Source organism: Camellia sinensis, chromosome 3, assembly GCF_055761805.1.
Source record: "Camellia sinensis isolate YWXY chromosome 3, ASM5576180v1, whole genome shotgun sequence".
Classification (NCBI taxonomy): Eukaryota; Viridiplantae; Streptophyta; class Magnoliopsida; order Ericales; family Theaceae; genus Camellia; species Camellia sinensis.
In genome coordinates this window covers 7,706,604-7,732,483 of record NC_138963.1, presented here as the reverse complement: position 1 = coordinate 7,732,483, position 25,880 = coordinate 7,706,604, and the positions used below count along the sequence as shown (strand labels likewise).

Genomic DNA, 25,880 nt, shown 5'->3' with positions numbered 1-25,880 from the left:
GGTATCTAGGTCGGCCAAGGTAAGATGGATGTCATCAGGAATATGGTAGTCCCTTCGGAACTCGGCCATGGCACCTGGTGGGTTTACTAAGAACCTATACTTTCGCATTAATTATATATAAATTATCGACAAGTGTTAGTTCGGTGTTGAGATGATATGGAGTATCTCGGCTGAAGCGTTCAAGGGAGTGCCTGGCCGACCTACGTCTGCAAAGTGAAAAAGAAAGTGTTAAGCACAGATCGTGGGACCGTGCTACAAGAAACATAGGCAAGATGAATGAAGTCCTAGCTCGACTACGTGGGATGCTATCCAGTCTTAGCTCGGTTTAAGCAAGGGACTTTAGCCTAGTTGAGCCTAGGGGTGCAACTCGGGCGGGTTCGATCGGGTTGGGAGGTTGTCCAAGCCCAGCCCAAGTTGTGCTGAGACCTGCCCAAGCCCGCCCAAGTCCGAATTGTAACCCGAGGTTGTCTGCCCAAGCCTGACCCGAGTTAAACTCGAGTTGCCCGTTTTTGTTTTGTTTTTTGTTTGTTTTTTTTTTTGCAGCCTGTAGACGTCCCCCGAACGCCCCGGGAGGGTGAGCTCCCGTTCCGTTCATTTGGGGTCACTACAGCTCAGGACTCTCGAAATGTCACGGTTCTTAATCTTGAACCAAAGAGTCCAAATCCGGCAAATCGATTGTGAAAATAGATTTTTTGAAAAGAAGTGCCAAACATGGACTGCTTTGCCAGATACAGAGTCGCCACCTAAATGTTTTTTAATGGGAAATTTAGGAAACCCTGACTCGTTTGCCTAAGGCCACGTGTCCGTCATCACCAAAGTTGCCTCGGCTCAGGAACTTGGGTACGATTGGGGAAGGTCACTTCGTGGGCACCCCCGCTCGCCCGATCAAAGATCGGCCTCTACTAACCATGATATCAAATTTTGACAACATTGTGTGTTCTTATTCCAGTTATTAGCTTAGATTACTATGTGATGCACACAGCATACAAGTATAGACTGGGTCGCCTGAATTGGAACAAAACATTTCATGTTTGTTTTTGAAAGATGGTTTGCTACTCGCAAGTAGGCTTGAAATGCAGATTTTGCCACCCTCAGGTGGGCTTAGGAAAAGATGGTTTTGCCACTATCTAGTGGGCTTAAAACTCACAGTCAATGATTTGTTCCAATCCAGATAACCCAACCTTCACCCACAGGTATTCAGGCAGATATATCACATAAGTAATTAGCCTTATGATAAGCATGCTATTCATGGCAGTCACTCACACGCATGCAAGGATGCTAAAGCATAAAAACTCACCGAGTACTCCAAGCCAAAACAGAAACTCATTAGAAATCCATGTATGATCCTAGATACACAGGATTGCCTAATACAACACATGCACAGATGCAACTATAGCAGGCTCGACTATTCTAAACATGGCATATGGAATGCTACAGCTAACATGTATTCAACTTGGAATTGAAATACAAATGCAGTTAGTATGATGCGCCGAGCCCGGTGCATGCAAGACAAATGAATGAATGAATGAAAACATGCTATCATACTGTATGCTAATTGAAATATGCCCTAATCTAACCATTATAAGCAGGTAAATAAAAGGGAAGAAAGACGTGGGGTTGGAAGACATACATCACACTCACCCACACTTATTACAATTATGCCCTCGCACAGAGGGTCCGAATAAATATACAGTCCCGAATAAAAGAATAGTACAGTCCAAATAAATATTACAGTCAAAATATGTACAAATTCCTAATTAATTAACAAATTAACTAAGAAAATAAATAAACTGGCATGCAGGCCAGGGACTGCCTTGATTCCATTCCGGATGATGAATGATGCATGCCCGGGTTGCCTTTGCGTGGAAATCCATGATGATGCCCCAATTAGCCTCTGTTTGCACCTGTTCTTGAAATGCGTGCCAAGCCTCAGAAGACCGCTGATTCTTGATTTGCTGCAACAGAGAGCAGGAAAGGGACATAGCAATGTATTTTCACAAATGTATGCATGCCTCGATCCTCGTGCCACCAATCACGCATCTCGATGCATGATGGCCGAGGAGTCGAATTGCACAATTCAATATAGGATGAATGCACATGAAAACATAACTAAAACCTAACTCCATCATGGATAATCCGGAGTGTCGGTGACTGGGGAATTGAGACACGTTCCGTCACTCGGAGTACGAAATGCACCTCGTTTCCCGTGCCCGGGCTAACTCCTATCCCGAACACGATGCAATATGCATGACATGCATGAAATGCAACTAAGATACAATCCTAACATACACAATGTTATGGAATGGCATACACGCTGCACGAGGTAATACAGAACCGAGCATACACAGTGCTATGGATGAAATGGCATACGCAATGCAATAATGGGCTTACACCAACATGAGAGAGCCTCAGCCACAGTCACACAGGAGGCCATCATATGAAAACAAGACAACTCGAAATGCGTGCACGTGTGCACGCAAACCGAGGACCGACCCTCAGGCACCAAAATGCCACTCTAATGAGACATGGCAAAGACACGGAATATGATATGCAAACATACAAAAAGCAGTAGCAAAATGAGGGCAAAATAGCCCCGAAACAAGGCGAAATGACACCCGATGCATGGAATTTCTCCCGAAATGCAAAACTAAGTACATGAAATGGCTTACAGCTATACAAAGCATGCATAATTGGTACATGGAATGAAAATACAGAAGCAAGGAAGCCCCAAAATAAGCATTTTTACAGTTCAAAGCATGGCCAAACAGTAAGCACAAATGGGACTAAATTATCATACAAAAATGGCTCCGCAAGGGAGGCAATGAAGCAAGTGGTAGATGCAAAGCCCAAACAGAAAAAGAATCTTCTACAACACTGAAGAGGGACCAAAAATATGACTACTTACAGTTTATGGAAACCCCCAAAACAATATACAAGTATGCTCAAAATGCCATGCAAGGTAGGGCCCAAAAGAGGTCAAAACACAAAGTATACAAAACATTCATCAAACAGCCAAAGACCCTTAATGAAACATGACAAGGGGGTCAAAATATGGCCACTTTCAGTTCGGACCAAGGTCCAAAAACAGAGACACAATAGGCTAATAAATCATGCAAAAATGGGGACCAAAGAGGGGTATAATGACAAGTGGCACATGGAGATCCCAAACAGTGATGAGCCCTTCTTAAATGTTGAAGAAAGGCTCAAAATAAGCCTATATACAGTTTACATCATGCTCCAAAACAGATCACACATAGGTCAAAAATAACATTCAAGATTAGGGCCTAAAGGAGAGATAAAGAAGGAAGTGCAAGATGGGGACCTCAAATGACAAAATTCCCTTAATGAATCATGAAATAGAGCTCAAATAAAGGGTACTTTCAGTTTTGGTCGGAGCTCAAAACAGCAAGAAAAATAGCTAGAAAAATGTTACAAAATTAAGCTCAAAAAGAGGGAATTGATGTTTACCCTTGAAGACCAACCCTTGGTTGCTTCTTGGCTTGAGAAGTGATGCCTCCTATCTACTGGAAAACTCCCCAAGCTGCTGGAAATGGAAGCGGTAGTGTAGTGCTAGGTGGTGATGAAGAAAAAGGGGTAGAACTTGGTTGTTTGAGCTTGAAAGAGAGAGATGGAGGGAGAAGTGTATACAAGGTTTAAGGCAAACTTTCTCCAACCCTTGGACCAATGCTGGAGGCCAGTTATATAGACCAAAGAGGGGGAGAAAAGGAGGGAAAAAGTGGGGGGAAAACAAGCCAAGTTTCCTCCCAAAAGTTGTCCCCCCCGGATGCAGATTTTTTTGGGGGAAAAAAGTATACAGCTGAAATATACAAACTGCAAGGATCATGGCCGGCCAGGTTTTGGAGCTACAGGTGGCCGGCCGGCCACCCCCCATGGCCGGCCGACCAAGGGTCAAAAGGGCCAAGGTGAATTAATGGCCGGCCACCAACTTTTGGTGTCCTCCCAGGTGTCCTCAACACAACCCTGTGGTTCAAAATTGTCAACTGTAAAACAGGAGAGAGAATAGGCCATTTTTAGGAAGGGTTCAAAAGGGTCAGGTGGAATTACTGGGCGGCCACCAACTTTTGGTGTCCTCCTATATGTGTACAACACAAATATGTGGTTAGAAGTTCAAGAAAATGGTCCAAGGGTGGTCAACATTGGCTTGGAAGTGAGAAAAACGGGCGTCGGAGGGCGCCGGAGGAATATAACTGGTTGCTGAAACAATTTCTGGCCTCCCACCCTTCTACGGCCTTCCTGGTGATGAAACAGAGGTACCTGCCAAAAATGAACGAAAACCGATGCAAAACGAATGTTCGGGGGCCAGAACGCGCAGTTCGGGGCCCCGAAAACTGCCTGTTAAGCACCGAAAGTGGCATTCGACCACGAAGTGGGTCTCTCAGACCTCAGTGTCCCTCAAAAGGGAGTAAAAAAAGATGCATGCCAAAAACCGGAGCAATAAGAGATAGTTAGGCGGTCCCGAACCGAGCCACACGGCCTGACGGCTCCGAAAAACTGGGAACCGGGCTCCGAAATGGGCAAAATGGCCTATAACCACAAAATGTAGCCCACGGCCACTGAGAGATGGTCTACGGGACCTCTCCCTCCCTTCGCGAAGAGAAAATAGAGAAAACCGAGCCTGGTTCGCAAACCGAGGCAAAGCACAGAAGAGTCCGGAAGTCCGGAGGCAAGGCCCGCAGCCGAGACTCTGAAACTTCTGGATGAGCACGATATGCAACATCACCAAGCGCTCAATCGGTGATGTCTGAGTCTTAAGGTCGGTCAAAAATGGGGTGTCTACACAGCCACATTATTAAATTATTAAAATTTGATTCTATTTACAATTTTTTTTATTTATAGAAAATTATTAATACCATCAAAATAAATAATTTATATAATGTAAGAGAGATGCCACTATAGTGGTCCTTACAATTTATGAGTGAAAAAAAAAAGAAAAAAAAAAGAAAAGATTTTATGTTATTTGTATATATAATATATATTTAATATGATTTAATAATATAAATTACTTTAATATCATGTAATGGCTAATAATTTATATGTATATTTAATATTTTTATATATCTATATATATATATAATTCGGGCTTCGGGTTGCTCGAGTTGTTTGACGTCTTTGCCTAAGCCCGCCCAAATTTAATTCGGGCTTCTGAATTTTTGCCCAAACCCATACCGAATTTGAAAATATTTTGTCCAAGCCCTAAAAAAATTCGGGCTGGGCTAGGGTTGCTCGGGTTGAGCCCGCCCAAGTTGCACCCCTAGCTGAGTCTTTGGGCAGCATTCTTAGTTCGGTTTGAACTAAGGGAGCTGGTTTAGCCCCAAGTTTTAGCTCGGTCGGTGGTTGAGGCTATCTAGCGTGGTATTGTGCAAACCTAGTACGGTTCGATAGCTCGGTTAAAAGAAGCAAAAGGTCTCTAACCTATGGAAACCGCAAGTATGGCATGAAGTTTTAGTGCGGTTGTTGGTTGTGGCTAAGCTGGCATCTAATACAAATAGTATCCTAGTTCGGTTGATGTGTGATTTTGGATCAAATACAGTATTTTTTAGATTATTCGAAAAATCATGAGGTTCAATTGCGTGGTTTTTTTCTAGAAATATGGAAGCAAAAGTGGAATGTGCTTTGAAAAACATATAAATAAAACATACTTTGTGTTGCAAAAGAGGTTCGAAATCAACAGAAAGGAAAAAGATTCGAACCACTTACTCGTTCAAGGTGAAGGCACTGAAGATGGAGGTAGTAGCAGTAACAAACACGGGCTCTGCAAATACAAGGTTGGGGAGAGAGGGAGGCTTAGAGAGAGAGAAAGAAGAAGATGAATAGTGGTGCGTATGGTTCGAAGAGTAGGGTTTTTTGTGAAAAAAACGAATTTGGGCGGGATTGTTCAAATTTTGCGAAGTACGAAGACGGCGTGACAGCTGCATTGGGCTAATCAGAGTCTGCCATGTGTCCTTGGAGTGGAAATCGATTCAGTTAGAGACTGAAGAGACGTTTTGACCGGACAGATTGGTAGCACGGTGTGAATTTAGCTCGGTTGGAAGGCTAAATTTTTTTAGCTCGGTTGGAAGGCTAGAGCTTGTTTAGCTCGGCTGGTAACAGGTAATCCCTATCATGCTGCGCAAATGGAATTAAGGGGCAATTGAGAGGGTAATTTATATGTAAATTGGGCCGAGCTGGGTAATGGGCCATTCTGTGGGCCACAGTAAGAAGGGCTGAGTAAAAGGGGCCTTGTAATTAGTCCGGTCCAGAGGAGCCTTGCAGATAGCCCGGTCTGAAAGAGCTTGGTGGTTAGCTCAGTCACCACGGTCGGCGTGGTGACAGTTAGCTCGGTCAAACCATCTTGAGTCGAGGTATTGTTGGTTTTTACTCAAGACCTTGCTGTTGATTAATTCGGTCCAAATACACTATGGTTAGCACGGTCTACAGGCGAAGCCGAAGTACATGTTACACATAAAGCGCCGAGGTAAATGTAACATGAGTATTGTTAGCATGGTTACATTGTCATTGTGTCATGGCAATACTAGCTCGGTCGTTTGGACATGCCACCGAGTTAGGACCATCTCACTTGATTTAAGCAGTGAGGGGGGCGTTGAAGGATAACATTATCTTTTAGGAGAGTAATTCCTAAGAGGACTCTGCATGGAGGAATAAGAGTCCTACTAGGATTGTGTCACATGGAACCTATAAAAGCTCACAACATCACCTATGGAGAGGTAACACAATTTTGATTCTCGAATACACAGAGTTTTTGTCTATTTATCTATTTTGCTGACTTAGGCATCGGAGAGGTATCCAGCACACACCCACCGGTTATCTCACGTTTGTATTTTCAGAGAGTAAAGTGACGACGTTTGAAGGAGCGCGGACTTGATCAACAGAATTATACGAGAAGATTATTTCTTACTCGTACACTTTGGATTCTATTTTTTTGAAACAGTAAAAACTAACCTTAAATCACCTAGCATTCTTTCCTAGAACCACTATCCCTCTCCTTCCACAAATGTAGAATTAGAAAGGGTAAAATTCTCCTTAAAAACTTGATACAATCCTCATTTCTATAGGGTGAATTTGATGAGAATCCATTTTTAATAAAGCGTCGTTGAATCATGTATTTTTTTATATTTTAAAGTTGAATTCACTTAGGTTTTGAAATGAGGCAGCCCATGCAAATAAAGATAATTAATTAAAGTAAATATTTTGTATGATTACCAATGTTTTCCAACTTAAATACATTTTTTTTTTAATATTACTTAAAAGGCTATACAAGTCGTAATTAGAAACTTGGCTGTCATGATGGCTATAGCTTGCGTATTAGAATAGTGCTTGGTATCAAGTTGACTATTCTATGGCTTGTATTGACTGTATTGTGCACACTAAATATATTACTTTTTTTTTTTTAATGTACTTTAAATCAGATAAAAAAGAAGAGTGTATAAGTGTGAAAGGGAAGTGAATAGTAATAATAGACTGCGTTTAATTCAAAAATAAGAGAGTGGAATTGGATTAATAATTTTGAGAAATATTCTTGCATTTAGTTCAAATTTTTTGATCTGAAATAAGTTATTCCAAATGGGCTTTTTATCCCACTTGTACCAGATTATTTTATTCCAAAATTTGAAAAAATACATTGGTTAGAATAAATTATCTTGACATCTTAATAACGCATCCAGAAATGTTGCTCTTGATGCAAGGGGTAGTTGATCTGCTATGTTTTCTTTCTTATTGTTTACCCTATTTAAAAATAATAAGAAAATATTTGGTAGTTCAAAATTTTATGATTCAAATGGCTTAAATCTGTCAAAACGATGTCGTTTTATACTCAAAGATTGTCAAAATGACGTCGTTTTGAATGATTTGAACCATTTGAACCACAAAATTTTGAGTTACCTAACATTATTGTAATAATAATAATAATAATGCAACCACAAATTAAAGGACTTCAAAATATTTAAACAAATGTTAAAAATGTGAATGTTGAGGCGGCTGAACAACATGACTCTTAATTCAAAGGTCACTGCCCCTACTCTCTCAAATAATATTTAAGCACATTTATGAGCTAGCCCAATTTTATTCTCACATTGTCAAGTGTGCAAATAGAATATACGTTTTTTTTAGTTTAAAATAACAAAATTTACAATTTTAAATAAAATTAATACAGTTTTTGGATCTGAGGTTTACAATTTTAGACCAATTCAATTTTGTGTTTTATTCACATACTCCCAAAGTATATCAACAAATTTATTTTGCACATTCATCTACCATATCATACAAATAATAGGACCATTAAAGTAATATAATTTTAACACGAAGTGATATATAAAACATAGTACATAAATGAGGTGATTGACGCTAATACGGATATGAAGTCAACAGTGTCATCCTATTGAAAGGCCCTGCCGATTGATCTAATGACTTTTCAAATATACTTTAATCCCTTGAGTCTTTATGAAAATAGTTTTGTTCACGCACAAATCACTTTTAACATAATAAAAGAGTTCAAGAGTTGTAGGACTAAACATTATCATTTTTAAAAATAAAATTCCTTATATATTAGGTGACAAATTCCGATCATCCTATGTGTCATCACCTAAAATCGTCTCAAAAAATTAAAAAATTATCTTTAGAAACAAAATGTTGAAAGAATAAGTCTAGGAACTCCACCTAAACCACTATGAATTTACCCCGAATAGAAATATGTGGTTGAAATTGAATTTGTGTATTATAGAGTTCATATATAGAATAAATCTGAATTATAAGATAATAATTTTGGATAATTTTTGAGTAGTTAAGTCTGGATTTGTAGTATTACTGATGTTGAAAATATCACTAATAAATGTACTTTTATGAACAACATTTTTGTGCCAAGAGGGTTACTTTTAGAGACAAAATTTATTCCCAAAAAATAGTAATTCATTGTTAAATATCTAATTGCGTTACTAAAAATACAACAATAATACTTTTGATAACTAAAATATGAAAAATACTGTACAACCCAAATGAATTATCAAATTTTCTACCAAATCTCTCACATGGTATGGGACCGACACAAATCACATGTGTGTGGGTCCCATACTCATATGAGAGGTTTGGTAGAAAATTTGATAATTTATTTAGGGTCTTAGCATAACTCTAAAATATTTCTTCCTCCCAAAACTTCTAACTTTAAAACTTTAATTTGTTATAATGTGTATGTAAATAAAACACAACTTGTAATCAATCTAAAATTATGTGTCATATTATTTTAAATTAATCATAAATTATATTTTATTCACACGCTGTATGTGAACTTATTGTTTGATTAGATGTTGTTTTGGTTTGGTTCGGGCTGCTTTGGTTGTTTTTTTTTTTTTTGGTTTAGGTGTTTTGGTGGGTTGATTGTGTGTGGTTCATGTTTTTTAATTTTTCTAGTTAAGTTATTCTTAACTTTTTTATTTAAAAAATCGAGAGGCTTAGGGGTTGGTTGTATGGGTGCGTATAGCAGTAGTAGGGGTATTTTTATACTTCCGAAACTCTTTCGATACATGCCATCTTCCTATACTTTTAATTTCATACTCTTAAATAATATTTTTCTTTGCTGATCCAAAAAAAAAAAAAACTTATTATTAAGGGTGCGTTTGGTAACGTTTACGTTTTCAGTTTATATTTACAAAAATTTTATAAACTAGTTTTTGTTTAATTTTTGTTTATTTTTTTTAAAAATATAAATTACAAACGCGTTTGGTAATAATTGACAAAATGTTTAAAAAAAATTTAAAATATAAAAAAGAGTGAGAAATGGCAAGTGGTTGCAAGTGGCGGCGAAAGACGGTGGTGGAAAGTGGTGACAGTGGGTGGTGGGTAGTTGGTGGTGGTAGGTGGTAGCGGTTGGGTGGTGGTGGTGGTGGTGGGCGGGCGACGGTGGCAGGTGGTGGGTGGTAGCGAGTGGGTAGTGGTGGCGAGTGGTGGGTGGCGGATGGCGAGTGGTGGTGGTGGGTGGTGGTGGTGGTGGGTGACGGTGGCGGGTGGTGGGTGGTAGCGAGTGGGTAGTGGTGGTGATGGTAGGTGGGTGGCAGATGGCGAGTGGTGTTAGGTGGGTGGAAAATGGTGATGGTGGGTCGGTGGGTGACGGTGATGGTGGCGGTGGCGGGTGGTGGGTGGTAACGAGTGGGTGGTGGTGGTGGTGGCGGCGGGCGGTGGGTGGTGGTGGCCGGTGGGTGGTGGATGGTGGCGAGTAGGCGGCGAGTGGTGGTGGTTGTGGTGGTGGTGGTGGGTAGGTGGGTGACGGTGGCGAGTGATAGGTGGTAGCAAATGGGTGGTGGTGCATGGTGGGTGGTGGTGGGTGATGGGTGACAGGTGGGTGATGGTAGTGGTGGTGGTGGTGGTGGTGGTGGTGGGCGGTGGGTGGGGGTGGCTGGTGGTGGTAGGTGGTGGATGGTGGTGGCAGGTGAGTGACGAGTGGTGGTGGCAAGTAGGTGGCGGGGATGGTAGTGGCGGGTGGTCAGTGGTGGCGGGTGGATGGCAAGTGGGTAGTGGGTGGTGGTGATGGTGGTGGTGGCAGTGGTGGCGACGGCGAGGGGTGGGTGGTGAGGGGGTGGGTGGTGGTGGCAGAAGACGGTGGTGAAAAATGGTAGCGGGTGGTGGCTAGTGTTGGGTTGTAAAAAAAAAAAAAACTCAAAACTCAGAATGAAAACACATTTTTTGTGTTTTCATTTTTTGCCCCAATTTATAAACTGAGATCACTGATTTATAAATCAAAAATTTTATCAAACAATTTTTTTTTAATTTTTTAAATTTTTATAAATATAAATAAAAAATTAAAAACGTAAATGTTACCCAACCTCACTCGAGCGTAAACAAAATTCTCACCCACCTTCCACGAATGGCCGAGACATTGAAATATATTTAAAAAAATATATCGAGAATCGGTCTGATTCTATCCTATTGGTTCCTTTTGAAGATAAGTGTATATGCATGTATATGATGACCTCCTATGCATGATAAAACGAGCACGAGCGTTGAATCATTTGTCACGTGTGCAAATACATCTAAGCTTCGACAATTGCATTAATCAAGTTAGGCTATTTAATTATTAAAAAAATGAACGAACTTGACTATTTTATGAGTCTTCATAATTAACTAATTAGGAGAAAAAGAGAGAGAGAGTAAGAGAATGAAAATACAAAAGAAATAAAATCAAATAAAAACTTGATTAGATTACTTTCGCTTTTTATTTTATTTTATTTTTTTCAGTTGATTATTATTTACACCACATTTTATTTTTCTATCGATTGTGACCCATTAATTATGACCAAGTTCAATTATGATCTGTTGATTGAAATCATAAATTATTTTCAAATAATAGCCACATTTATTTTTATTATTATTATTTCTGTCGATAGACATGCTAATGTGACATGACAGATGTGTTAAAGACATGGCATAATGACATGTTAAATGGAAGGATAGAAAGTAAGGTGCCGTTTGGTAACATTTACGTTTTTAGTTTTCTGTTTATATTTACAAAAATTTTAAAAACTCAAATAAAAACTTGTTTGGTAAATTTTTTATTTATAAATCAGTGGTCTCAGTTTATAAATTTGGCCAAAAAATATAAACTCAAAAAATGTATTTCCGTTTTGAGTTTTTAATTTTTTTTTTATCACCCAACACTAGCCACCACCCGCCACCATTTTCCATTACCGTCTTCTGCTACCACCACCCACCACCCACCCTCCACCACCACCTGCCACCACCACTCACCACCCACCTGTCACCACCACCCACCACCTGCCACCACCACCCACCTGCCGTCCACGCGCCACTACCACCCGCCCCTCGCTACCGCTACCGCTACCGCTACCACCCACCCCTCGTTACCACCACCACCCACCTGCCATCCACCCGCCACCACCCACCACCCGCCACTACCATCCACCGCCCGCTACCACCAGCCACCCACCACCATTAGCCACCAGCTACCTACCACCCACCTACCACCACTACCACCACCACCACCACCACCACCACGATCACCCACCACCCACCTGCTACCACCACCCACCACCACCACCCACTCGCCACCACCCACCACCCGCCACCGCCATCCACTACCCGCCACCGCCGCCACCCACCACCTACCCGCTACTACCCATCACCACTCGCCATCCACCACCTATCTGCCATCACCACCCACCACCCGCCACTACTACCACCACCACCTACTCGCTACCACTTACCACCCGCCACCGTCACCCACCCACCCACCATCACCACTCGCCACTGACCCGTCACCACCCACCACCACCCGCCATCCACCACCCACCTGCCACTACCACCTACAACCTGCAACCACCACCCACTCGCTACCACCCACCACCCACCATCATTACCCACCCACCCACCACCCACCATCCGTCACCCACCCAACCACCCACCACCACCCACTCGCTACCACCCACTGCCGTCACCCACCACCACCCGCTACCCACTATCCACTGTCACCACTTTCTACCACCGTCTTCCGCTGCCACTCGCCACCACTTGCCATTTCTCACTCTTTTTTATATTTTTAAATTTTTTTTAAACATTTTGTCAATTACCAAACGCGTTTGTAGTTTATGTTTTTCTAAAAATAAATAAAAACCAGCTTATAAAATTTTTGTAAATATAAACTAAAAACGTAAACGTTACCAAACAGACCCTAAGCAATTGAGCAATTTGAAAGTTAGTTGCTGAGATTAAGGAGTCAAAATCAAATCAAGTACTAAATCTGTAAAATAATTTCTATCAAAAATGGATGTTGAGGAAATCATAGGCTTGTTGAGGAAATTGTAAGCTTAACTTAGGTTATCTGTTTCTTTCATGTGGCTGAACCTATAAATAGGCCAAGAGAGATACAAAGAGGCATTAATCAATGAACATCTCAACAACTATTCACAAAATCTGATATTTATCTAGGAGTAGTTTAACTTAGCAATTGTTAAGAGTAGATTAGTAATTGCTTTTTCTAATCCCCACTTCTCTTCTTTCTATCGATTGTTGTATCTATTCAATTTTCTGTTATATTGTTTAAAGTTCTTGTAATTAATGACAAGTGACAATTTATTTGAATTAATACATATTCTATTCTGTTATATTTCCTCTTTATTTAATTATTTCTAGGGAAATCTTTAATCTGTTTAAGACATAGAACTCAATTACAAAGTTTGATATTCTTGTGTTCATTTAAAATTTGTTTAAGTCTATCAATCAATCACTATCGATTAGGCTTAAACAGAACTTTTGCTAACAATTATATAAGCATCATAAAAAGTTTGAACAGGACCGGTATTCCCATATCAAAAATAAATTATCATAGGGGTGCAAATAGGAAAATTATTTTGTATTCTTTGAGCAAGTGTATGTGTGATGTCTCAATTTATTCTTTATAATCTAATGGTCCAGAATAGTGTTGCATATATATTAGACAGAACCTTTAATTTTTAAATTATTAGTTTACAATTTAAATAACCAAATTCCTTATTTTATGTTTTTTTTTTCAAAGACAATTAGATGTGTGAAACATTTTTAAAAATCATCAAATAAATAATAATAATAATAATAATAATAATATCCAGATTCCTTACAACATTGGCCTGGCTTAATGTCAAACCTTTCTGTCAAATTAACCAAACCTAATAAATTCTAACAACCTTGCTACACACCCCCACTGGGGGTCAACCCCCAGTGATGTGGGCTTCCCCCATTGGCCAGTTTTTTCTATTTTTTTTTTCTTTCCTTCCAATCCCGCAGTGCCACGTGGCACTGGGGGGTCACTGGGGGTGGCTTTTACTGGGGGTCTCGCGCATTTCTGAAATTCTAAACTTGTTAATGAGTAATGTTATATAATTAAGTTTTTGTATCAAATTTACTTATTATCTTGATGTGTCATAATTGCATTAGCACAATTGATGATATCTTACTTGTCATTCATGTGTTGATACAATTAGTGGTGTTGCATGCACTAATTAATATACTAATTAGTGTATCAATTAGTGTTATACCATTATTACTAACTTCACCTATTATACAATAATAAATAGTCAAAATCTCTAAAATTATGCCACATTATTTGTTAGTACACTAATTAGTACATATAGTATTATTCTGATACAATATGTGAAAAATGGAGGCTTCATTATATTAATATAATTATGACACATTAAATAATAAATAAATTAATTTGATAATCATAACATTCCTCTATGTTAATTAATAAACTAATTTTAGGCCTCCAAGTTGAGTTCCTGGAAAGTAAAGTGTAAAGAAAATCAATGGGTGACTTTAAATTTACAAATTAATTTTTATGCATATTTCTACAATACTGCTACAATTTTCCATGCACTTTTTTTTTTTCCTTTTTCCCTTCAATACATGTATCTTTTTTCAGAATATTTATTTTTTTTCACACGTAACATTACTTGGTTAACAAGTCATATCTTTTGGTTTAGTTTTACTATTTCTTTGATGGTTCTTTTGTTGAATTTGGTTAGATCATTATAAGAGTTTTAGAGATTATTTATTTATTTATCTCTAAAAGTATAAATTTTTTGGTAAAAAAATTTAAGGACTAATTTTAGTTTTTTTTTTTTTTTTTTTTTTTTTTTTTTGATGACCGAGTGTCCGGGCCAGCACCCCTTTGGAGTGACGCACCTCGACTAATCTCGGAGGTAAGTAGCCTGGGGGAAGCCGTGTACCCTTTTCAAACTGCTGCGGGAAAGGTGCTCCAGATGAGAGTCGAACCTGAGACGTGCGCCTAACCCACACATCCCAGACCCAAACCCCGGGCTACTACCCACTGGGCTACACCCCCGCCCCCCAAGGACTAATTTTAGTTATCGTGAGGACGGTTGCTAAAATGTCGTCTTAAAAAGTCAAAAAAATAAGATTTTAGAAACAAAATTTGGAAAATGTTGCTAATGAATACACTTTTAAAAATAAAATAACTTGGTCAAAAAGACATTTTTTTTGAGCCATCTTTTGGTCCCAAAGATTAGTAGATCATCACTAAATGTTCAATTTTGTCGCTAAAAATAAAACAATAACACTTTTGTTGTCCCTAAAAAGTAATTTTGTCCTTAAATTTTTGTCTCTAAAACCTTAATTTCTTATAGTGCTTGGATGAAAGTTCTAATATATATATATTGTGAAAATAAAATTTTAAAAAAAATCAACTTATATTTCATTGACTCTTTTTTCTTTCTTCTTACTTCCACAAATTCATTCCTAAAGTTTTTATCCAAACACAATCTTAATTTCACAATTACAAGAACTCACTGTAGAGAAATGTGAAAATTGTGATTTAGAAAAAAAAAAATTCACCAAGGCAATTTGAGAAGCTAATTAAAAGTTAGTTTTTAACTTTTAATCCAGTTATATCACTTCTTATATTTTTTATACACAAAAAGCCAAAAAGCCAAAAAAAAGATAAAGAAAAATGATTGGGAGCTATAATGAAGGAGCTCTAATGGGAGTGGACTCCACTGCGATGTGATGTTTTGGTTTTAATTTTATTTTATTTTGTTTTGTTTTATTTATTTTCTGGCATATCATTAGAGCTCAATTAGAGCTCTAAATTTACAGGAATGTATCATTGCTCAAAAAAAAAATATAATAATAATAATAAAATAAAATAAAATATTAACTTTTAATTTATTTGTCACGTTAATAATTTATTTGTTACGTATATTATTACCATATGGTTGACTATTAGCTCCAAAGAATCGTTTTTTACAAGTTAGCCGATTTAAATATTTATTTATATCTGTAAACAAGGTTGAAAGTTGGAGATTGGTGCTTATCTCCTGTGAAGGCTTTTTTCTGTTTCTTTTTGTGTCGCTGTTGGTTTCTCACCAACTGGCGCTTGGAGTTTCAATTAGTTCCAAACTCCACTTTATTGATGTCCTGTATCCTTTTTGCATACTTTCATCAATAAAATTTTTCTTTGCCGATCAAAAACAAAGTAGAAAGTTGGGTTGTTATTTATTACCTCCTACAAAACAAAGCAGAAAATAAATTTGTTCCATGCTAATGAATGTTATTGACTAAATCTTTATGATAAAGTTTTGAAAAGTCATCATTTATGATTAAACGTCCTCACAAAAATTATTGGTCAAAAAAATCATAATGAAAATGATAAGTAATTTTTTTTTTTTTTTTTTTCCTTTTCTACCAGATTAGTTTTTAGTTTTTTGAGAAAATAAAATTTGAAATTTAAAAACTCACCAAACACGGTAACTGTTTGTGGGAACTAACTCTATATCTACACAAACAAGAATATCTACATGGGTAGTTTGGCTGCGAATTATGCTAAGCTGGATTAAATAATCTATTATCATAATCTAAATCAATACTTCCTTAACTTCATGATAATCATTTTCTTTTACCTTATTAAAGCTACTTGTGTTGTTCAAGTTATACCGAGAGTTACATCGAATGGTCATATACAAATCATAAAGTGGTGAAAAAAAAAGAAAAAAATTATGAGAGAAGCCATTGGCATCAACAATCTATACGAATTCACGAGCACCAGGTGGAGCCTTGAATCTTGCAAATTGGTCCTCTCCGACGGATCTTCACTGGTGAGATCCTCCCGTCGATCTGCCTCTATCCGCTGTCATTACTGTTCCGGTACTGAATCTGTCGCCGTGCTTCTCCTAGAGCCTTGCCGTCGGTGATCTTTGTGTTACTGATTTCAGCGCTTGCTGATTCCGGCGGTGCCGTCATTCCCTGATTATACATTGGCTAGCCATTCTGCTTCGTTCTTCTCAAATTCACCATCCATCGTCTTCAATGCTTCTTTGATCTGCTTCAATACTTCTTTGATTTGTATTTTCCCCAATCGCTCTGGTCTCAGATCTTAATACTCTCATAGATTTGGGGCTTTTTGCATCACAAGGAAATGGAGAGGGGAGCTCAACATGGGTATGGAGGATGGCAACCAGTGGTCCGTCGGCATGGAGGCAGGGGAGTGTGGAGCAGAAGGGAGGAAGTGACTATTCACTCTGTTTTTGTGGATAATATCCCAGAATCCATGGGATCCAGCGGGTTGCATAAGCTATTCTCCAACTATGGTGTAGTCACGGACACTTTTATCCCTCATAAGCGCCGAAAGCTAACGCGATCTCGCTTTGGTTTTGTTAGGTATAACTGTGATGTATCAGCGGCTATGGCAGTCCAAAAAGCAAATGGGTTGTGGTGTGGCGACTGTGCATTGCGAGTCAAAATGGCAGAGTTTGGGAAAGATGGAAGGGCCCCACCCAGAATGGACCATGCGCCACTGATCAGGAAGAAAGTAGAGGGCCAACACCCGTTCACGGCTGGTTTAAGGGGAATCAAATCCTTTGCGGAGGTAGTGAGTGGCAGGGGAGCGGAATCATCGGCAAGCAAAACCATTAAAGTTTATGAGGCAGGTAATGGGTGGCTTTATGAAAGTGCCGTAGTGCGACTTAAACCCTTAGCTTCCATAGACGATTTTAGAGAGGAAATGAATAGGAGAGGCTGTGGGGATATCATAGTGCGGCTTGGTGGTGGGAGAGATATTGTTCTTTCTTTTCAATCAGCAGTAGCTATGAAGGAACAACTTGTGTCTATGAAGGAGTGGCTGTATGACTGGTGTGAATCAGTTTTGGCATGGCGACAAGGGATGGTTTTTGCACAGGAAAGGAGTGTGTGGCTTAGTTGTTTTGGAGTCCCATTGAACTTGTGGAACAATAATACATTCACTAGTATTGGGAAGGTCTGGGGTGTAGTGATAGGCTTGGACGATGACACCACTAGGCTGTTGTCTTTCCAGTGTGGGAAAGTGAGGATAGCTACTAGCTGTATGGAGGCCATTAACCAAACCATACAGTTAGAGTGTAAAGGTGTAATCTACCCTGTTAGGGTATGTGAAGAACAAATCATAGTTTCACATGTTGTGCAGGAGCAGTGTACTTGCAACTCAAAGGAACAGAAGACTGGTGACAGTTACTCTCCACAGGGGGTTGAAAAGCTTCAGTGTGCAGACAAAGGCAGTAGGCAGGATGTTGATGCTGCTGATGTTGGTGACGCTGTGGATAATGGGAGTGCTGCGGTGGGCATGGGCACAGAGGCTCCACATGATGGTGACGTTAACATGGAGGTGGAGGACCGGTTGAGGGATGTCTCCGTGGTGGCAGAAACAGATATGCTGATGGCAGTGTCAGAGACTAAAGGTGCATGCGAGGGTGAATCTGCACAGGTGGGGACGAGTTCCAAGTTTATCAATGAGGGTGGTAGGCGGAGCTTTGATGGGGAAATCTGCACACCTGGGTTTATCAGAAGTTTGAGTGGCTCAGCAAGGAATAGGCTTGGAATTCAAATTGAAGTGGATCTTGATAAGGCCCATTTCAACTTTGATGGGTCGAATCAAGGAGTGGCAGGGCTGGCCCGCCCGAGTAGTAGTGGGTCATCTTCGTCTAAGGCACCTCCAGGTCAAGTGGTGGGCTTTCTTAATCAAATGGGCCAAAGGGGGGGTCAAGATTTAAGCTCAGGCCAAGCAAGAAAGGCTATTTTGCAGAAGAAAGGGCAGGCTAGTAGAAGAAAACACCCGAAGAAGAAGAAGCAGAAGGGGCAGTCTGCGACTAACAGGAAATTGTGGGCATCATCACTAAATTTGAGAAAGGGGGCTGTTTTCAGGTCAGCTGTAGCTGCCATATCATTATCAATGGCTAGTGGAGCCAGTAGAGGTAGGAGAATGCTGTCAGAGGCTGAAGCTTCACTCCAAATAGGCAAAGTTCTTGGTCTGGACTATGAAGGCAAGGAACAGGAGGTAATTAGTAAACTGAATGCCCTTGAAGCCAAGGATAAAGAGAAAGTAAGGCAGAGGGAGGGGGATGCTATCTAGACTAGCATGTCCAGGTGAGCAAGTGTGCTTTAGTATGTTTATGAAGATACAATCATGGAATGCGAGAGGGTTAGGCAGACTAGAGAAAAGAAGGAAGGTAAAGAAAAGCATTGCGGATAGAAAAGTGGATATTATTCTTCTTCAAGAAACTAAGATCTCTGTAATTAATTCTGATTTGGTAAAATCTCTGTGGCCTGGGGATCATATGGAGTTTATGGCAGTTGATGCAGTTGGCAGAGCTGGAGGCTTGCTGTGTATCTGGAACCCCGAGGTGTTCCAACTGCAAGATTGTTGCTGTACTCGTAATTTCATCTTGCTGTCAGGTACACTGTTTTTTAGCTTCAATTGTGTTATTATTAATGTTTATGGTCCTAATGAGGTGGGGCTTCGAAAAGAGTTGTGGAATCTTTTAGTTCGTTTGAAATCCAAATTCCTAGGACCATGGTGCTTGGGGGGTGATTTTAATGAAATAAAGATTATCTCAGAACGAATTGGGTGTTCTAGAAGGGATAGAGGGATGAAAGATTTTAATGACATGATTGAACAACTTGAGCTGATCGATATGCCTATGCTTGGGAGGAAGTTCACTTGGTGTAATTCCCAAGATAGGGCGAAATGGAGTAGACTGGATAGATTCTTACTCAACCATGAGTGGGTACAGAATTTTAACTTTAAACTTTGGGGCCTTCCTAGATTGTTATCTGACCACAGTCCTATTATATTAATGGAGGATGATAGGGATTGGGGACCTAAACCCTTTAGGTTCCTCAATGCTTGGTTACTTCATCCCAATCTCCTATCTTTTGTACAACACAGTTGGTCTGGGCTAGTAGTGGAGGGTTGGGCAGGGTTTAAATGCTTCATGAAGCTTAAAGCCCTGAAGCAAGCCTTAAAACAGTGGAACGTGGAGGTATTTGGGAAGGTGGAAAATAAGCTTAAGTGTGTAGAAGATGAAGCTCATGCCCTTGATTTGCTTGCTGAGGTCAGACCTTTGCTACCTACAGAAATTCTTAGACGTAAGGAAGTGAGGGGTGATGTTTGGAGGCTTAGTAAAATGCTGGAATGGATTTGGTTGCAGAAGTCCAGAGTGAATTGGGCACTTAAAGGGGATAAAAATACAAGATATTTTCATATCATGGCTTGTAGCAGGAATAGTAGGAATTCTTTGTGCTCCATTGTCGTGAATGGTACAATGTTGGAGGACCCTATGGAAATTAAAGCTGAGGTGAAGGCCCACTTTCTAAAACATTTCTCTGAGGATTGGAAGGTTAGACCTAAATTATCTGGGCACTTCAAGACCATTGGAGGAACACAAGTTGTTGAACAATTGGAGGCTGAGTTTACTGAAGAGGAAATTAGTTCTGTAATCAAGACTTGTGATGGGAATAAGGCACCCGGACCTGATGGATTCAACATGGCATTTTTCAAGAAATGTTGGAAAATTGTGAAATCCGATGTGATTCATTTTATGAGGGAATTTCATCAAAATGCAAGACTGGTGGGTGGGATCAATAGCTCTTTCATTGCTTTAATTCCTAAAAATGATAGTCCCTCTTGTTTGGAAGAGTATAGGCCTATTAGTCTGATTGGTTCTATGTATAAAATTCTAGCAAAGGTGTTATCAAATAGGATGAAACACGTGATGCCCAAGATTATTAGTGAGGTTCAGTCAGCTTTTCTGGGTGGTCGGAACATTATGGATGGGATTCTTATAGCTAATGAGATTGTTGATGGATGGAAAAGATCCAATAAGAAAGGTTTGGTTCTCAAATTGGATTTTGAAAAGGCTTTTGACTCAATCAATTGGGAGTTTCTTTTCAATATGCTCTCAAATTTTGGTTTCGGATCTAGATGGGTGAGTTGGATGAAAGCTTGTGTATCCTCTGCTAAGATTTCTATTTTTGTTAATGGGTCACCAACGCCTGAATTTTGCCCACAAAGGGGCCTTCGTCAAGGTGATCCATTGTCACCATTTTTGTTCAACATTGTAGCAGAGGGTCTCAATATATTACTGAGCCGGGCAAAAGAGTTAAACTTAATCAATGGGGTAGAGGTGGGGTCCAATGGCTTAAGAGTAACTCATTTGCAATTTGCGGATGACACTATTTTGTTTTGTGAAGCTAAGCAGGAGGAAGTTTGTAATATCAAAAGAATTTTAAGATGCTTTGAGATGGCTTCGGGGCTGAAAATAAATTACCACAAGAGTGTCATTTGTGGTGTTGGGGTTGATGATGGACTATTGCAAGAGTTTGCCTTTAGTCTAAACTGCCTCTATCAAAAGCTACCTATAATGTATTTAGGTTTGCCATTGGGGGTCAACCCAGGTAGGAGAAGTACTTGGAAACCTGTTCTTGTCAAACTTAAGCAGAAATTGGCTAATTGGAAGAGAAGACTACTTTCTTTTGCCGGGAGGTTAACTCTAATCAAGTCAGTTTTGTCCAATTTACCGGTTTACTATTTATCATTGTTCAAGATTCCTGTTGGGGTGGCTAAGGAGATTGAGAAATTACAATCGGCTTTCTTGTGGGGTGGATCAGATCTCAGAAGAAAAGTGCATTTAGTCCGATGGGAGGAAATTGCAAAGAATAAGAATCTAGGTGGTTTGGGGCTGAGGAGGATTAAACCATTCAATGACTGCTTGTTGTTAAAATGGTGGTGGAGGTTTGGAGCTGAGAACCACACACTCTGGAAAGAAGTGTTATGCGCAAAATATAATGTTCAGTATGGGAAATGGTTACCAACTTTGGTAGGGAGAGGTTCTAAGATCTGGACTGATATAATTAATGTAGCTTTGTTGAATCCGGACTTGCATAATTTCTTTATCCATAATTCTCAGATAGCTTTGGGTGATGGGAGTAGAGTTCACTTCTGGTTGGACAAGTGGATTGGCAACGTGTGCTTAAAGGAGGAATTCCCTAGACTCTTCTCTCTATCTAATAATAAGCATGGGGTGGTAAGGGTGTTTTTTGAGAATAGGGGTGTAGCTGATGAGTGGAACCTTGAGTTTAGAAGAACCTTGTTGGCTTGGGAGGAGGAGGAAGTACGTAGATTAGTTTGTTTGCTCAGACGTGCACCGGATCTTTGCAGTGAAAAACCAGATGTATTGAAATGGGCAGCAGAGTCATCTGGACTGTTTAGTGTAGCATCAGCATATAAATGGAGTGAATCCCTTCTTGGTCCGGTTATGGCAATGGCAGGCTCTATATGGAATAATTTTGCTCCTCCTAAAGTACAATTTTTTGGATGGTTGGCATGGCTTGGTAAGGTCAAAACTTCCTGGTTCCTTCACAGAATTGGTATACTTGATGGGGGTGCCAATCTTGAATGTGTGTTTTGCCATAATGGTGTTGAAACTGTGGAGCACATTCTTCTTGTATGTCCTTTTGTTTGGAGGCTTTGGTCAAACATTGTGCGATGGTGGGGCTTTCAATGGGTCATGCCAGGTTCTGTAGATGGACTACTGCAGTGGTGGTATGGGTGTAGTATGTCAAAATTGGAGAAAAAAATCTGGATGGTCATTCCTATGGCAACTCTTTGGTCTCTTTGGAGGCATAGGAACGAGTGTGTTTTCAATAGACTACAACCAGACTTTGAAGCTCTATGCGACATTGTGAAAGTTCGAGTAGCTTTGTGGACTAAGGCATCGCCATTACAGGTGGCAGCTTCTGTAAATGATTTGGTGTACAACTTGCAGCAGGTCAAGTTCTGTCTGAGATGTGGTGGTTGAGTGTGTTTCTGTTATGGGTATTTATCTCAGAAAAAATGTTGTCTGCTCTGGTGTTAAGCTTGCTGGGTCTCTATTTTGGTATGGGTATTTGCAGATTTTTTTCTACTACTTCTGCAGATTTTTTTCTTCTGTTGTGCTGCTGGAGCTTTCTGGTTGTTGTCTACTTCTGCAGATTTTATTCTACTCTGTTTGCTCTGCTGGTTTGTGAGGTGCAGGGGGCTGCAGATACTACACTAAGGAATCTAAGGGTAGGGTTGATAGTCACAAAGTTGATGCAGTTGACACAACAGGTGTAGGTGATGCTTTTGTTGCTGGATTGCTGAATAGTTTGGCTTCAGACCCTACTTTGTACAAGGAGGAAGAGAAATTAAGGGAAGCTCTTGTCTTTGCGAATGGCTGTGGTGCTCTCACAGTGATGGAGAAAGGAGCGAAGGTGGAGGGTGGAAGGCTGTTGCTGAGTGGTGGCTGTTGCTAGTGTCACATTGTTCAAGGATCATGCCCTGAGTGGTGGCTGTTGCTCCTCTTCTGGCTGTGATCTGTGTTGCTGTGGTCTGAAAGGTGGCTCTCCATCCTCTCCCATCTGCTGCTATGTGTTCTGTCCCAGCTGCCGTGGGAGTTCTGTTTTGCTGATACATTTTTAACTCAGGATGCTTGCTGCTATATGACTATCTTTGGGGTGTTGGGCTAGTAGTAGTTCTCAATCTGCGGTGGTTGGTTGGTTCTTCTTCTTCTTTCTTCTTTTTTCCGTTGGTCTCTCACCAACTTTGGGGTGCTAGCAGATGATAGGGGGAGCTCTGTGGTGCCAACCTAGTTGGGATCATTTAGCTCTCTGTGATGCTTTTGCACTTCTCTTTCCTTTATTGATGTATTTTATCTTGTACCTTGTACTTGTTCATTTCATCAATAAAGTTTATTTTTTGCCGATCAAAAAAAAAAATATACAAATCATAAAGTAAAATAAAAAATAAAAAAACCCCACAAATAGCTTATTTAAGATGAATCAAACAAAATCATTAATTTTTAAAGAATATATAATCATTGAGATTGAGCTTTTTCCACAAATCTAGAAGTTAAAAAAATGAAATTAATAAAAAAGGATCCGGTTACTGTGGTAATTTTGCATGCATATGTTTTCCGCCGTCTGAATTGATAATTACATGTTAGCTTCCTAGAACTGGTCTTCGTGGCCACGTCTAAGCGCTTATTATTGTTGCCCGAGTCCAAGATATCTCACCTATAAATACAGGTATCATCACCTTACCCAAATATCACCCAAAAAACATACAACAAATCATAATCACTACTTTTATTACTACCAATAGAGTTATGGGTTCCCACAGCTTGTTTCTCCTTGCCAGCTTTCTCTTGCTTTCTCTTGCAACCACAGCTTTCTCGTCAACACTTTCACCTTATTACTACCACAAAACATGTCCACAAGCTTTACCCACTATCAAAAGAGTCGTGGAAGATGCTGTGAGGCAAGAGCGTCGCATGGGCGCTTCCTTGCTCCGCCTGCACTTCCATGACTGTTTTGTTCAAGTATGACACTATTCAGCTCTTTTCTTTTCAAAATTTTGTGTAGTTACTTTTGATGGCATAGTACTTGATATAATCAATTGTGATAACTAAACTAATAGAGGCTTGGTGTGATTCTAATGCAGGGTTGTGATGCTTCCATTCTTCTGGACAAAACCTCCACCTTTGACACTGAGAAGACTGCACCTGCTAACAATAATTCTGCTAGAGGATTTGAAATTATTGATAGAATCAAGTTGGAGGTCGACAAGGCATGTGGGCGCCCTGTGGTATCGTGTGCTGATATTTTGACAGTAGCAGCTCGCGACTCTGTGGTTGCGGTACGTTATTATATACTCATAAAATGTTATAGTGATCACAAAATTTAATTTTATGTAAGAGAATTGTATCTGATTCTATGATTAAATTTTTATTTATTTATTTTTTTTTATCAACATATTTGTTTGCTAAAACATGTCTTGTTTGACAAACAGCTTGGGGGACCAACATGGAATGTGCAACTAGGGAGAAGAGACTCAACCACGGCCAGTAGGACTAAAGCCGAAAAGGACCTCCCCTCACCATTTATGGACCTCCCTGCACTCATCAAAAACTTCAAAAATAAAGGCCTTGACGCCAAGGACCTCGTAGCTCTCTCCGGTGGCCACTCCATTGGGTTTGCACAGTGTTTTACCTTCAGGAAACATATTTACGAAGAATCCAACATCGACCCTACCTTTGCGCGTGATCGCCAATCTAGATGCCCGAAAAACGATGGGATTGGGAACTCAAACCTAGCTCCTCTGGACCCAACAGCTGCCATTTTCGACACCAAGTATTTCTCCAACTTGGTGAAGAAGAAGGGGCTTTTGCATTCTGATCAAGCACTGTATAATGGTGGTGAGACAGATCAGCTGGTGAAGAGCTATAGCACTGATGTTTGGTCATTCTGGAATGATTTTGCAAAGTCTATGGTTAAGATGGGTAATATAAAGCCATTAACTGGGAAGAAAGGCCAGATCAGATCGAACTGCAGGCGGGTCAACTAATGTTTTTAGAGTCAATCGTGTTTTTTTTTTTGTTTTTTTATTTTTTTTTGGGTTTAAAACAGCATTAAATATTTAAGAAAACAATTTGTTGGGTAATAAGTTTCTTTTTCTTTTTCTCTTCCATGAGAAAGTAGAAGGAGGAGATGGTGTATGTAAAATAATTACGAGGATTTGTTTGTTTAAGGCAATGTTTGTAATGACTGTACGTGATAAACAATTGTATCAAATATATATTTTTTCTTAATTCTTACTAAGATTGTTAGGATTTGTTCATTTTTTTTCCTCTCTAAACATGAAAGAAAGGAAAAAAAAAAACTGTACACATTTCAACATATATAAAACAAAATAAAAAAATATATTTGATGAATGACAAAGAGAATGTTCGAAAGATAGAGAGTTGCCCGTGGTTGCTGATCAAAAGAGGTGATCGGAATCGATGAGAAAGGGAGAGGGAATTGAAAATTATTTTCAAAAAAAGTAAAAAACAAAAAAATAAATCCCCCTAGTTTTCATGAATTTTGAAAAATATTTACATTTTTTTAACATTCTCCTTTGTTTGATGAAAAATAAATTAGAAAATGATACATAAACAAATTGATATACATCAAACTTATCCAGAATGAAATTATAACAAATATACCAAGTACACACATTATTAAGTGAGTTTCATTTTAAGTGGTGATTCTGTTGTACA

At 39.5% G+C, this 25,880-nt stretch overlaps 1 protein-coding gene across 1 annotated transcript; it reads left to right on the top strand.

Moving 5' to 3' along the window:
- Positions 1 to 23,797: 23,797 nt before the first annotated feature.
- Positions 23,798 to 25,430, top strand: LOC114318719 (peroxidase 70). Its single transcript, XM_028265661.2, has 3 exons — positions 23,798 to 24,161; positions 24,284 to 24,478; positions 24,632 to 25,430. The coding sequence occupies exons 1-3, from the start codon at positions 23,949 to 23,951 to the stop codon at positions 25,184 to 25,186; spliced, it is 963 nt and encodes a 320-aa protein (XP_028121462.2). The 5' UTR covers positions 23,798 to 23,948; the 3' UTR covers positions 25,187 to 25,430.
- Positions 25,431 to 25,880: the final 450 nt, after the last annotated feature.

What these genes read in the sequence shown, in the direction of transcription:
- LOC114318719 (XM_028265661.2), top strand. Translation starts at nt 23,949, where the DNA reads ATGGGTTCCCACAGCTTGTTTCTCCTTGCCAGCTTTCTCTTGCTTTCT. An exon ending in TCCATGACTGTTTTGTTCAA is followed by an intron (nt 24,162 to 24,283) that starts GTATGACACTAT and finishes ATTCTAATGCAG; the next exon opens with GGTTGTGATGCTTCCATTCT. An exon ending in CTCGCGACTCTGTGGTTGCG is followed by an intron (nt 24,479 to 24,631) that starts GTACGTTATTAT and finishes TTTGACAAACAG; the next exon opens with CTTGGGGGACCAACATGGAA.